Source organism: Lethenteron reissneri, chromosome 13, assembly GCF_015708825.2.
Source record: "Lethenteron reissneri isolate LAM-NWPU_2019-01 chromosome 13, ASM1570882v1, whole genome shotgun sequence".
In the NCBI taxonomy this organism is placed as follows: Eukaryota; Metazoa; Chordata; class Hyperoartia; order Petromyzontiformes; family Petromyzontidae; genus Lethenteron; species Lethenteron reissneri.
Window position 1 is genome coordinate 9,212,575 of NC_083791.1, and position 14,987 is coordinate 9,227,561.

The 14,987-nt window shown below is 52.3% G+C and overlaps 1 protein-coding gene across 1 annotated transcript in view; it reads left to right on the forward strand.

Annotated features, from left to right (window-relative positions):
- The window catches only part of LOC133342078 (protein CEPU-1-like), a 213,418-nt gene that overhangs the window by 152,481 nt on the left and 45,950 nt on the right, over nt 1–14,987 (forward strand). Inside the window, exon 4 of the mRNA XM_061551000.1 lies at nt 6,826–6,951. Coding sequence (XP_061406984.1) covers nt 6,826–6,951 — 126 coding nt within the window. The remainder of the gene's footprint in view (nt 1–6,825; nt 6,952–14,987) is intronic.

Below are 14,987 nucleotides of genomic sequence, written 5' to 3' on the forward strand. Positions count from 1 at the left end.
CGCTGCCGCTCTCCGATGCTCAAACCCTTCGCCGATGATGGTCGTCGTTCGGCCTGGAGCCATTCAAAGCGATTCAATTCGATTCAATTCGATCCCCACGCTCGCGAAACGAGCATAGAAGCATCCGCGTGGAAAATCGATGGTTTTCTGTTGAAACAAATGGTGTGCAAAGCTTTGTCATCGTGGAACAAAGAGACAGAACAATACAAACGAGACGGAACAATACAAACGAGACAGAACAATAGAAACGAGACAATACAAACGAAACAGAACAATACAAACGAGACAGAACAATAGACACGAGACAGAACAATGCAAACGAGACAGAACAATAGAAACGAGACAATACAAACGAAACAGAACAATAAAAACGAGACAGAACAATAGAAACGAGACAGAACAATAGACACGAGACAGAACAATACAAACGAAACCGAACAATACAAACGAAACAGAACAATACTAAACGACACAGGAGAATCGCTGCCGCCCCTAAAGCCTAATTGTTAAAACCCCTTTGCCCTTATTATGCACCTCTGAGCGACTCGCGACCGATGCGAGTTTTCCCCGCACAAATTAAACACCACACTCACACAGCCCCCTCGGGGGGGGCGAGGTTATACCCCCCTCCCCCCCCCCCCCAGCTAATTAGCGCACCCGAGATGAGACTCCCGAGGGAGGAGGGGCAGGCGGGGGTGGAGGGGGGCGGGATCTTACCTGTGTGCCCCCTGCTCTACGTTACTCGCTACAAGTCTCCCTCCCTTCACCCCTCCCACCACACTCCGCTTCTTCCACCTCCACCCCCACCACCCTCCACCCCACCGTGACGCCTGCTGCGTATTTGAAGTTTGCCTCTCACGTCCTCTCTCTCATCATCATCACGGTGGCTAGGAGTTGTTAACTACCTCGCCCGGTGTACAGGAGGTCGTGGGTTCGATCCCGACCCTGACGATGCCCGCTGCTGTATATTTGGAGTTTGCGTGTCTCTCTCCCCGTGGTCACCGTGGATTTTTTTTTCTCCGAGTTCTCCGGTTTTTCCGTTCACATTTGAAGACACGTGCTTCTGAAAGAAGAGCGATATGGCTCAATGGGTTCCCGCAGTCCACGTTACGTTCTGTAGATGCGCGGCGGATTCGCATTGGTGCCAAATAGCCTGGGCTCCCAACCGAGACGATTTTCAAACGGCAAATAAGATTTTATCAGAGCACGCCTGTTAACGTACTTTTTACCACAAATGCGCGTGCGTAGTCAACGCGCAGACTTGATTCCTCGCGAAAGGGGTATCCATTTGCTGTTTGAACGTCTGAACACCTCCTGTTTTATAGCCGTAAAGGCTAAAGCCTCTTCATATTTTTGTCATACTTTTTATATCCTGGCCAAAAAAATAGACACGATTCATCTCTTCAAGAGGCAACATATTTTTAACCGTCTGCTGCAACAAACCAGATGCAAATGTTGAAAGGCAGAATTCATTAAGTGGCTCCCCACCGCCGCATCTCCCCCCTCTCCAAATTAAAATTAATGCCCTGCATTTTGGGGTCCCCAGAGCTGATTAAACCCCCCCCCCCCCAACGAAGCAAAGCCTATCACGTCTCGTGGCTTTCGCGGCGAGAGTAGCCGGCGGCTAGCCGCACTTGCCCGAGCACGACGTACTCATTGCGTGTGTCGGGTGGAGGAGGTGCCCACGACACACCAATCCTTCTCGAGAGAAATTTGACGACGTGTCTGATCGAGTCTACTCCACGGAACCGCAACACGGTACCAACCAGGGAAGAAATAAAAAAACAAAACCGCATGGCTCACGCAAACGCTTTAGCAAACGCGCCTTAATCTTCAGCAGTTCGTTGTGGGGGTTTTCTCGGGACAAAACGCGTTTGCGTATTTGCAAGATAGCCCTATCCATTCGCGCTGGTGCTGGGTTTTCTAATAATTATTTTGGCTTATATTGGATCATCTTTACGGAAGTTGTCGTGGCCCACAAACCTTGCCCCCCACCCCCACCATGCCCCCCATGCCCCCCCCCCCAGCACTCCACGTGCCCCCCCCCGTCTAGATCTAGACTAGGTAGTGGGGCGGGTTAAAGGCCAGTTTACCCACTCACCCACTCACTTATCCACTCACACGGCCACTCTCTCACCCACTCAGCTACTCACTCACCCACTCACTCACCGACTCACTCGCCTACTCGCTCACCCACCCACTCACTCGCCCGCTCACCGACCCACTCACCAACTCACTTACTCACCCACTCGCTTAGAACCAGGGTAAACAGCCAAAACTGGGGGGGGGGGGGGTACAGGCGGTTTAAAGGGATATGTTTTCAAGAGGGCCTTAAATACAAAAGCCCGGTCACCCCTGTAGGCAATGAGCATCGACCTCTGACTACTTAGCTGAGAGGTCGATCCAAAGATCTCAGGGAGCTCGTTTGGAGGATAAAGACGCGATCACTTCCTGCAGATGTGAAAGCACACAGTCAATGAACGCACGCTCCGAACCTGCGCCGAGCACCCGTGAACCACACTGGACGCCTGTGAACGACGAGCTTCATAGCTGAGCTGTGGAGCGTTCATGCGCTGCGTGAGGACATCTCCTCCCCACCCGGTGTGAGGGTGTTTTTTAAATCCTTTATATTAAGATCACTTGCTTGCGTGCTTGCGTGCTTGCTTGCTTACGACTGTGTAAATCTTTCGGTCGTTTTTTAACCCACTTCCCATGATCCAATCGAGCTGACATTTTGCACACAGACTCGTTGTGCGTGACAATTAATGTTCGTGAAATTTTTTTACACTTTATAGGACAAAAATATTATATTTAATTACCAATTGTTTAATACTGCAGACAATCATCTGACCCATAGGTGGCAGCCATCTCAAGCCAGAGGACGAGAGGACTCAAGCCGCCACGCATATAAAGGATTTAAAAACTTTGTTTTTAAATACTTTATTTTGTTGTTGTTGTTGTTTAGTCTGCGCGGTTGATTTACGTGGCCCTGAAGTTTTTTTTGTGGCTGATACAGAAAAGCAATCGATCATCCGCGACATTCGCATGTGCGGATTTTTCTCCCCCTCCCCCCACCCACCATCCAAATTAGCGCTCCTGCTGAAGGCGTGCATCGAATATGCAAATCAGCGACAAGTGGCTGCCTTTAATTGGGTGACGAGAGCGGCGAGTGAAATGTGTTGTTATTGTTGTTGTTGTTTTATTGTTGTTGCTGCTGCTGAACTAATCTGTCTTCTGTGCAGGGGCTGTGTGTGTGAGAATGTGTGTGAGAGTGTGTGAGTGTGTGTGAGTGTGTGTGAGTGTGTGAGAGTGTGTGAGAGTGTGGGTGAGTGTGTTTGAGAGTGTGCGTGAGTGTGGATGAGTGTGTTTGAGAGTGTGGATGAGTGTGTATGTGAGTGTGTGAGTGTGTGTTAGAGTGTGGGTGAGTATGTGAGTGTGTGGGTGAGTATTTGAGAGTGTGGTTGAGTGTGTGTATGTGAGTGTATGAGTGTGTGAGTGTGTGTGAGTGTGTATGTGAGAGTGTGTGAGTGTGTATGTGAGTGTGTGTATGTGAGTGTGTGAGTGGGTGAGTGTGTATGTGAGTGTGTGTGTGAGAGTGTGGGTGAGTGTGTATGTGAGTGTGTGAGTGTGTGTGAGAGAGTGTGGGTGAGAGTGTGTGTGTGAGTGTGTGAGAGTGTGTATGTGAGTGTGTGAGTGTGTATGTGAGTGTGTGGGTGAGTGTGTGAGTGTTTGTGAGTGTGTGTGTGAGTGTGTGAGTGTGTGTGTGAGTGTGTATGTGAGTGTGTGAGTGTGTGTGAGTGTGTGTGTGTTTGAGAGTGTGTGTGTTAGAGTGTGGGTGAGTGTGTTTGAGATTGTGGGTGAGTGTGTTTGAGAGTGTGGGTGAGTGTGTATGTGTATGTGAGTGTGTGAGTGTGTGAGAGTGTGTTTGTGAGAGTGTGGGTGAGTGTGTATGTGAGTGTGAGAGTGTGTGTGTGATTGTGCATGTGAGTGTGTGAGTGTGTGTGTGTTTGAGAGTGTGTGTGAGCGTGTGAGAGTGTGGGTGAGTGTGTTTGAGATTGTGGGTGAGTGTGTTTGAGAGTGTGGGTGAGTGTGTATGTGAGTGTGTGAGTGTGTGTGAGAGTGTGTGAGAGTGTGTGTGTGAGAGTGTGGGTGAGTGTGTATGTGAGTGTGTGAGTGTGTGTGTGAGTGTGTATATGAGTGTGTGAGTGTGTGTGTGTTTGAGAGTGTGTGTGAGTGTGTGAGAGTGTGTGTGTGAGTGTGTAGGTGAGTGTGTATGTGAATGTGTGTGAGAGTCCGGAAAAAACAACCCCCTACCTCCTCGCTGGTGTCGGACGGCAACGCTGTGGTGAGCAGTGCCATGGGTGGGGGGGGGGGGCAATTTAGATTGGCCATTCCCCTCATTGCATTTGTAACCACCACAGCACCCAAATAGGGGCTCTGGACGGGTGCGAGGGGCTGGTAATCCCTCCACCTTCAATTAATTACCAATAAACCTCGTCTAAAATATCTAATTAAGCTGGTGCCGGAGACCCCGGGGGGAATGGCATCTATGACTTCTCCTGGCCAAACCCCATTTGGCGGAGCCAGGAGACTGAATCTTTACCCTCGGGGCTCTTCCAGAAACAACAAAAAAACACTATGAGTGACCACGTAGAATGTTCGAACGCTCACTGCGGAGGAGAGGCTGCCACTCCTCTGTCGGGAGCTGGACCAGTACCGCCTGGGTCTCTGTGGTATTCAGGAGTTCCGGTGGACCGGCTCTGGCTCCTGTCACCATGAGTAGAGGACTGTCCACTACTCATGGTGGCAGGAGACTGCCAAACAACAGGGAGTGGCTCTTCTTCTGAACAAAATAACTAAGGGGGCGTGGGAACGTGACGGTGAGGTGTGGGAAACGGTAAGCCCCAGGCTACTTTGGGCTCGCCTTCCCAGTTCAATAACAATGGTAGAAGGCTGCTAGATTTTTGTGCAGCCCATAGGCTTGTAATTACCAACACGCTGTTCCGGCATCCGCGCATCCACACAACATCAAGGATGCATGCCGTGTCAAAGCAAGAACATCTGCTGGACTACATATTGATGGAACAGCGGATGCGGGCCCATGTCCTTGACACCATGATCTACCGTGGAGCTGATCTGCCCTCTGACCATCGACTAGTCATCTGTAAGATGCGCCTGCCATTCTTCCACTCCGGTGGTGGGTGTACACCCAGGACCCCATTCAAACCCAAAGTGGCCAAGTCTCAACTAGCTGATGAAAATTGCAAGCGAGAATTTCATCATCGCTTGCGGCTGGGGTTGGCATCGTCCCCCACTCCTCCAGATGTCAAGGGGAAATGGGTGAGGTTTAGGACACTGCTGAGGCTGCGGTGTCTTAAATATTGGAATAAAAAGTCACCCCCTGTGAGTGGCTGGCTGAGGTGCCATCTGTTGATGAAGCGCTGAAGGCGATTCAAAGTCTGAGAACAGGAAAGGCACCGGGCAGAGATGATCTCCCAAGAAAAATTCTGAGGGAAGGTGGCGTTTGTGCACAGACTGCCCTACATGACATCATAACAACAGTCTGGACCACTGGACGGGTTCCGCAGGACTGGAAGGATGCCCTGGTGGTCCCCCTCTTTAAGAAGGGGGACCGCACAGACTGCAATAACTACAAGGGCATCTCACTCCTCAGTGTGCCGGGAAAGGTCCTGGCAAGGATTATTCAACATTGCCTTGCTAGGCACGCTGAGGAGAGGCTTGCGGAGCCCCAATACGGTTTCAGGAAACGGTGGTCCTACACAGATGCCATATTTTCTGTCCGTCTGCTACAGCAGAGGTGTAGGGAATTCCAACAAGACCTGCATCTCTGCTTTATTGACCTGGTCAAGGCCTATGATACCATAAGTAGGCCTGGGCTCTGGGTTGTTCTTCGTGCTTTCAGAGTCCCTGACCCTCTGCTCACGATCATTAAGGACCTTCATGATGGTGAGGGGGGCGGGGTAAAACTACTTGGCTGGGAGTCGGAGCCATTCCCTGCTCACCTTGGAGTGCGACAGGGACATCCTCTGGCTCCCACATTATTTAACATCTATTTCGACCACGTAGTTCCTGAAGCCTTCAATAGCTGTAACGGAGGAATTTCCATCTGGTACAGATACAATGGGAGGCTGATCGATGCCCGGGTGCGGTCAAGGGATGACTCCCCCAGCCACCGCATGCCTAAACAGCTTTTGTTCGGTCGGATCGAGGGGGCTAAACGGGCGCTGCACGGGCTAGAGAAGAGATGGAGTGATGTAGTACAGGAGGATGTGGAGCTGAGTGGACTTGCCGATGACTGGTACCAACGGTGTCAAGATCGGCCTCTGTGGAGGAGGCTCGTGAAGGACGCTACTGGGCAGTTGGAGGCAGTCGCCCTCCAACAACAACGGAGGGCGGAGGAGCGACGCTCACAACAACGAGCAGAGCGCCGGGTTGCTAAAGCACAGAAAGTTGGCACAGTAGGGGGCAAAGGTGGTGCATCAGCCAGTCGTCTCAGTCAGTCGACCTGTGGTATCTGGGTCTGCCCCGTGACCTCCTGCCAGCGGGCGTTCGACACTTCACGTGGCCTCAAGGTGCACATAGCCTGGCACAAGCGTCGTGGTGACGTCACCGCCACTGAGTGACGAATTGCGGTTGTTGTTGTATGTGGTGGTGTGTATGTGTGTCTGCGTCTGTATGTGTGTGTGTTAATGTGTGTGGGTGTGTGTGGGTGTGTGTCGTTGGGGGTGTCTGTGGGGTCGGGGGGGGGGTCGGGGGGGGGTCGGGGGGGGGGCATGTCACAGATGCCCACTTGTGTGTCCGCAGTCCCACCCAAGATCGTTAACATTTCGAGTGACGTCGTGGTTAGCGAGGGCTCGAACGTAACCCTGGTGTGCGTGGCCACGGGCCGCCCGGACCCCGTGCTCTCCTGGCGTCACCTCTCCCAGTCCGGTGAGTTTCGCGACCCTCCCTCCCTTCCTCGCCGCCATCGCCTCCCTCCCTCCCCTTTAGCGAGCAGCAGCACCTATGAAGGCCGGCACGGCACACGAGGGGGCCGGGTGACCAGCACCACGCCCGGCCACCCCCCCCAACAAAGTGGAGGGGCAGGGTTGGGGCGGGGGAGGGGCGGGGGTGGATTTGGCAAAAAAGGGCCCTCCCACCAGGGTTACCACCTGTCCGGGTTTGCCCGGAACACTGCTGGGAATTTATTAAATTCTAATTATTCAGATGTTCCTTGAGAGCAGTGGTTCTTCTTCTTCTTAACCTGGGGGGTGCGAGATGCCCTTTCTGGGGGTGCGAGACGTGGCCAGATTATTTTTTTTTTCAGAAGGTAAGTGCAACTACTTTGTTTCATCAAATCCCACGTGTCCATGAACATCGTGCACGTTTAAACTCTTGAGAGGCCAATGGGACGCAGGCTGCAGTAACGGCTGAGAACCGCTGCATTTAGAGGTCTCCGCGTTTCACGAGTGTAGAGAATGGAGGGCACATTACCGTGGCCGAGACGACATCGAACTTTCGCGTGGTAGCCACGGGTTCGACTGATGCGTAGCGAGACCTCGCCTGCTCAAGCCGGACCTGGGTCACAAGTGCACTGCCCCCCCCGGTATGGACACTTCTCCACTCCCTCCGCAACTGACCCCTCACTCGTGGGAAGTCGGAGGGAAGGTGGAGGAGTGTTTGATGGCGTCAACATGTAACCCGGGCAGGTCCTTTGTTTGTCAAGACAAAGCTTCCCCCCGTAGAGTCTTGGCAGACCGTTAGCGAGGGCCAGAGGTCGCAAACGGGGTTTGATTCCTTACCCGTACCCGTACCCGGCCGCACCAGGGTCGCAAACGGGTACCCGTACCCGGCCGTACCCGTACCCTACCCGATACCCGGCTGGGTACGGGTAGAGTACGGGTATCGGGTACCCGATTGCGACCTCTGGGATGAAGCCATGTTGCAGGTGTGGGTGGGTTGGTTCTAGGAACTAGAATTGTGAGAAGAGACAAGACGTTGGGGAATGAGTGACAAACGGTTACTCACCAGTGACTCACGGCCTACCCGTACCCGGCCGCACCAGGGTCACAAACGGGTACCTGTACCCGTACCCGGCCGGGTACGGGTAGCCGGGTATCGGGTAGGGTACAGGTATCGGGTACCCGGTTGCGACCTCTGGCGAGGGCATATGGAGGCCAGCACCACACCCGGCTGCCTTTGTCTCCCTAGTGGCGATGCTTACTCATTTGAGGCTGAGTCGACCTAGGGGAGGTGTTGTTGGCCGTCTGTGGGAATCACAATCGCAGCGCGCTAACCGTTGCACTACCGCTCCCCAGTAAACAAGAAGTACACACGGACAAATAACAAAGACACAGAGACAAACACACCGCTCGTGAGATAAGCTACTTCCAGTGTTTAACGCCGATGATGCTGGTGATTATGATGATGGCGGTGGTGACGATGTTGACAACGACGACGACGATGATGTCAATGATTGTATTTACGTAAGTGATGTTACTGACGACGGCGACGATGGTGACGATGATGATGATGATGTGAGCGAGTGAGAACACCATGAAAGGGAGACCCCACCACCAACAAGGCACGGATCTCTTATCTCTGAGCTGCTGAGGCTCTAATCGCATGGCAAATAGCAAGAAACAGATGAGATATCCCGATTTACGTCGCTCCCCCCCCCCCCCCCCCCCCCCCAGTTTTACGTCGTTTTCGCGAACACGTCGTCCCTTTGATTATGAACACCGCGACTCGACCCCACGGCGCTCAACGTCGCTGACGACGTCGTCCTCCGTTCCTTTCTCGTCATCCCCGTCGCCTCTCAGCCTCCACCACCACCTCCACCACCACCTCCACCACCACTACCTTCACCACCACCACCACCATCACCACCACCACCACCTTCACCTCCACCACCACTACCACCACCACTACCTCCACCACCACCACCTCCACCACCTCCACCACCTCCATCACCACCTCCACCACCACCAACATCACCTCCACCACCTCACCACCACCACCAACACCACCTCCACCACCACCAACACCACCTCCACCACCTCCACCACCACCAACACCACCACCACCTCCACCACCACCCACTACTACTACCCGGCAAATCGTGTCGATGATTGACGTCGTCTCGATATTCGTCGACGCACCTTTCAGGAACGCATCCCCGACCTAAGCCGGGGTATTGCTGTACAACGCCTCCACCGTCAACTCTTCGTTCACTACATAATGGGTACCCGGGTCAGTAGACGCACGTTTGAAAGGGGGGGGGGCAAGGGTTGGTGGATCACGTAGAGATCTGTTAGATTTTCAAACCCACTCGGTTCGCTTGAGGAGTGGTGGTTGGGGGGGTGGGGGGTCGGCGGAGATGGCAGTACAGCAAGTGGGTTCGCGATCACAATCAGTCGGCGTGGCGGACCGACAGAGTGCTGAGTGATCTCGGGGTTCTACGATTTTGCCCGTCAAGATAAAGAATCGCCCCCCCCTATAGCCTAATGACTTGATGGTGGAAAGTGCCGTGAGCGGACACCTACGAAGGCTGGCACGAGGTGGTGGGTGGGTGGCCAGAAAAAAACAAGTCCCGGCCGCCTTTGTCTCTCCAGCTGGCGATGTTTACACGCCGCGCCACGAAGAAACTCGTCTGCCTGGATTCAGTATTTAGACACGAAAACGGCCAAACATTCCAATGTAGCAGGACCCTCCTGAATAGGAGTCTTGAGACTCAGCATCCTTCAGTGCAACAACAAGGGCAGAACTCACGTGGAATTAGTTTCGCAAAGAGGGAGGAATTGACAATGTTGTATGTACATAGATTATTTCTTGCCGTACGTAGCCAACCGTGCTAATTCGAACCCTGGAAAGCAACCCTTAGTTTTCCCATAGGGTCTATTACACTGGTCAACACACTTTTTCTGGCATAAGATTTTCCAACGGTGTTAATGTAATTTTGGGGTGCTGATTCCAAATCTGGCATCAGTTTTTGTCTATCACATCAGGTTTTTTAGATATCAAATATTGCATTTTTCAATAAAAACTGCGGAAGAAAAATATTAAATAAGTGTGGATATCTACATCAAATGATATTATAAACACACTATCCTAAAAATACAGCACCATATTTTAACACTAAAGCAGTCACTGACTCGCAACAACTTGCAATCATAAGTGACAGAGTTAATTTCGGGTAAAATCAATGAAAATGGGGTATGCCGATAGCATAAAATGAGATGTGATAGAGCAAATCTGAGATCAGATTTGGAATCAGCACCCTGAAATTAGTCTAAAACAGCTGCAAAAGTCCAGGCCAGAAAAACATGTTTTTTTTGTTGATCAGTGTTATTTGTCAAACGCGGTTTTAACCAACACGGCACTTTCCAGGAGCGTAACCTCCTGTGTTTGCCGTGATTTTCCCCGTACAGAACAGTAAGATGAGTTTACAGAAATGCGTTTTGATTATTAAAGGGGTTCGTCTCTTACCCACTGGCTATTAACATTCATGCAACTCTTCAAATGGCAATTAAAATAAAAACTGTTCAGCACGACAAAAAATTCAATTAAAATCATGCCCCACGGTTTAAAGTGCAGTCTCCAACTCTCACCAAGCACACCACGTCTCTCGCCTCTCTGTTTATGTGAAATTTAAAATAAAATGATATTACCTAAAACGTCAACTATTGCATAATGTTCTTGGTTCTTTCGGTAAAGTCACGTAGAAGGGAAATAATAAAATAATAAAAATGAAACAGAATAAAATAATATTTTATTATGTTACTTTACCGAAAGAACCAAGAAGATGAATCCCTGCAGTCACGAAAGCTTTAAATCGAAAAATATTACATAATGCTTTTCGTTCAAGGCCGCGGCGTTATCGACGATCGTGTTGAATTTGCCGCTCTGAAGAAGGACCATCACCCCAAAACGTCACCTATCATACGCGCCGAATTTAACATCGTTACGTGTTGCACGGTTTGCGCTGGGTTGACCGCAGTCGCGCTCCGGGGTACGACGCAATGCCCCCCCCCCCCCCCAATCTACGAACGCCACGAAGGAGACAACATCGCAGTATTCTTAGGTTTTTTCGGTAAAGTCACGTAAATAAAAAATAAATTAATTAATTAAAGTAAAATTAAATAAAAATCACGACGTTTCGGAAGCAACACAAGCTTCCGTCTTCAGGTGGAACCGTCACAGCCACGACAGCTGTATCAAGTAAATGAGAGATTACAAGAGCTACCACTCCGTTTATATAATGGTTGAAGAGGGGAAGGGCCAAGTACGGCACACTTTTTATTAAGAATAGACTGCATAACAAACGACTGAGCCTTTGTTATGGAGAGGTACGGTTTGTGACTACGCCTAGCCTACATAACAAAAGTGTGAAAAAAAGAAAAAAACTAAACCTGGTCAAACAAGACTGGCTGTCTATCAATAACCTGTCAAATAAGATGGTCCAAACAAGTGTAGTTAAATCTTTTTTGCATGGTTAATCACATCTTTCCAATCGCAGTGGCGACACCGCCGTTCTGGCGTCCGCATGAGCCGCACGCGAGGGGAAGAACTCTCTGAGGCCACGTCCGCACCTACGTTTAGCGCGACGGGCTGCGTACGGTGCGAAAGAAGTTCGTCGCACGTTCACCCTCGGTTATCGACACGGGAGACGTTGAGTTGTCGTTGTGCTGCGCTTGTGCGCCACGCACGGCAGCAAATGGCACCAGCGGCAGCGGCCGCCGTGTTGGCATCGCAGCAATAATTCGTGCGACACACAAAGACAAAGATCCCCCGTGTAGCCTGTAACGGACTGTTGGGGCGAGTGCTGATCGCCAGCACCCTATGAAGGCCGGCAACTGCACACGAGGGGGTGGGTGGCCAACGCCGCGCCCGATCGCCTTTGTCTCCCCAGTAGCGATGATTTTACACACCGCACCAGGTACTCATTTGAGGCTGAGTCGACCTAGGGGAGACTCAGGACCCGGCTCAAATGATCGTCGCCGGTGTTGGCCCTGAGCGGGAATCGAGCCCGGTGTAACAGGCCGTAGTATACCCGGGGTTAAAACGGCCTAGGCTAGATTATACCCGGGTATATTATGGCCTAGGCTAAATTATACTCTGGGGTATATGATGGCCTAGGCCAAATGATGCCCTTCTAGGCCAAATCATACCCCCATGATAATAACAGTGTTGAGCGATATACACATGAATTACTACATTTTTCCAACATTTTATGTAAAACTGTAAACACATAGACTTTGATTGCTTCAAACAGAAAAACTTTAATAATAATAATAACCCGAACCCTAATAATGCTTCAATTGATCAAATTGAGATTCTTACTTGCATTTATACCATTTTTAGATATCGATTAAAGTTCGTTGTCGGCTGTTCTCTGCATGGATTATTGCATTTGAACTTTCACATGGGGCATATTCTGGCCTGGATGGGTATGGCCTGGCCCAGTCTAGTTTAACCCCCGGGAGGTATAGTTTAGCCTAGGACACTTTATCCCCCCGGGTTTACTCTGGCCTTGGCCAAACGACACCCGGGTTTAATCGGGGCAGGGGTTATTTTAGCCGAGTTCGTAGCGCTGCGTAGCGCTAACCGCTGCACCACCGCTCCCCACACACGCGCGCACGGCACACAGCTCGCTCGCTTTGTAACCAAACACGCCATCCTCAATCCTCCTCCTTCCTCGCCTGCCCGGCTTCCACTTCGTTGGCGCGGGATATAAATGAAAGCGTCTCACATCGCTCTCTGCCCCAGGTAGCGGGGATTGCATTGTCCTCCCACTAAAGTATGGGCCACTTAACTTGGGCACTTAATGCCCGTGATCGATGCCGAGGCACGGTGGCTTGCATCGCTCGCTTTATTAAAACCGATAACTATCTTTCTTGTGGACCTGGTCCGCGTCATCCACGTGTGTGTGTGTGCGTGCGCGCGTGACAACGAGTTCGATTCCCGCTCGCGGCCACCAACACCACCGGTGACGATTATCTGAACCGGTCCTGGGCCTCCGCTAGGCCGACTCAGCCTCAAATGAGTGCCTGGTGCGGTGTAGTGAAACATCGCCACTGGGGAGACAAAGACGGTCGGGCGTGGTGCTGGCCACCCACCCCCCCCCCCCCCTCGTGTGCCGTTCCGACCTTCATGGGTTCTCGATAACAGCACTTGCACCAACATTCTGTTAAGGCTACACGGGGGGGGGATCTTTGTCTTTGTGTGCCGGGGAGCGGCGGTGCAGTGGTTAGCGCGCTGCGCTGCTAACCCCGACTCGTCCGAGTTGGATTCCTGCTCACGACTCAGCCAATCAGTGACGACGCCTCCGAGCTTACCCCCCCCCCCCCCGCTAGATCGACTCAGCACAAAATGTGGTACCTGGTGCGGTGCGTAAAGGAAAAGGTAAAAAAATAAAAAACCTCATCGCCACTGCTCGTGGGCGGGGGAGGGGCTGCGGGGGAGAGAGACAAAGGCGGCCGGGCAGTGGTGCTGCACAATCCCAGCCTTTGACCTTCATCGTGGTGTCAACGGGCACTTGCCATTGGATGGTCTTCTCTAAGAAGCTATAAGGTGGTGGTGGTGGTGGCATCTTTATCTTGACTTTGGTCTGAAGGTTTGACGCGGGCTGCAGAGTCAATCGCGCGATTTAGAGGGCAGCTCTTGCGCGCGTCTGTGTGGGAGGAGGAGGAGGGGGGTCGTGGTGGTGTGGAGCTGAGTGGACTTGCCGATGACCGCTACCAGCGGTGTCAAGATCGGCCTCTGTGGAGGAGGAGGCTCGTGAAGGACGCTGCTGCTACTGCGCAGTCGGGAGGCAGTCGCCCTCCAAGCAACAACGGCGGGCGGAGGAGCGATGCTCGCAACAAAGAGCGGAGCGCCGGGCGGATAATATGCCCCAAGTTGGCACCGTGAGGGGGCTCAGCTTGTGCGTCTGACAAGGCATCTCAGACAGTCGACCCCTGGCACCTGGGTCTCTCCCGTGGCCTCCTGCCAGAGGGCGTTCGACGCTTCATGTGGCCTTAACGTGCACATAGCCTGGCACAAGCGCCTTGGTAACGTCACCGCCACTTCGTGGCGAATAGCGGTTGTTGTTGTTGTGGTTGAGGGTGGGATGGCGTAGTGCGTGTGCGGAGCGGTGGCGCAGCGGTTAGTGTGCTGTGCTAACTGCATGCGACTCGAATTCGATTTCCGCTCACGGCCACCACCGCCAGTGACGATAATCTAAACCGGCCCTGGGCCTCTCCTAGGTCGACTCAACCTAAAACGAGTACCTGGTGCGGTGCGTAGTAAACATCTCGACTGGGGAGACAAAGGCGGCCGGGCGTGATGTTAGCCAAACATCCTCCTCGTGTGCCGTACCTGTCAGCCGTCATAGGTGCCGCTACTCGCTAACAGCACTTGCCCCAATCGTCTGTGAAGGCTACACGGGGGAGAGATCTTTGTCTCTGGCGTCGTGCGTGAATTAAGCTTCTGATCTTGGCCCGTCAGAATCACCCCCCACCACCCTCGCCCCCTGCCCCCCCCCATCACCGCCCCCCCCCCCCTTCGACGAATCTCGTGCGCAAGGTCACGGCAAGGCAGAGCGCGTCCATCTCTCTAAGTAACGGCGGTGGAGGAGGATTTGTTCCGTGTATTTATTTGTTTTTCTGTGGCGCGGCGGTGAGGACAGAGCACCGAAGAGCCGGCCATGGATTATAATATCAGCGAGCGAGTGGTGTGCAATACATATCTATACATATTTTTTGTATAATATGTTGCATTGACCTTGTGCCCCTAACGTACCAAAAGAATGTAGATTTGTATTTGCTTTTACCTAGGGGACCCCCTCCCCATCCCAGTGGCAGCTGTCCCTACGCAACGTTCAAGTTGCACGCGAGTTATTTAGGGCCAGCGTACCGCCACTCTTACCCCTAGCGACCACTCTTACCGCCAGCGACCACTCTTACTGCCAGTGAACGACCACCCTTACCGCACGTGACCAGTCCTAC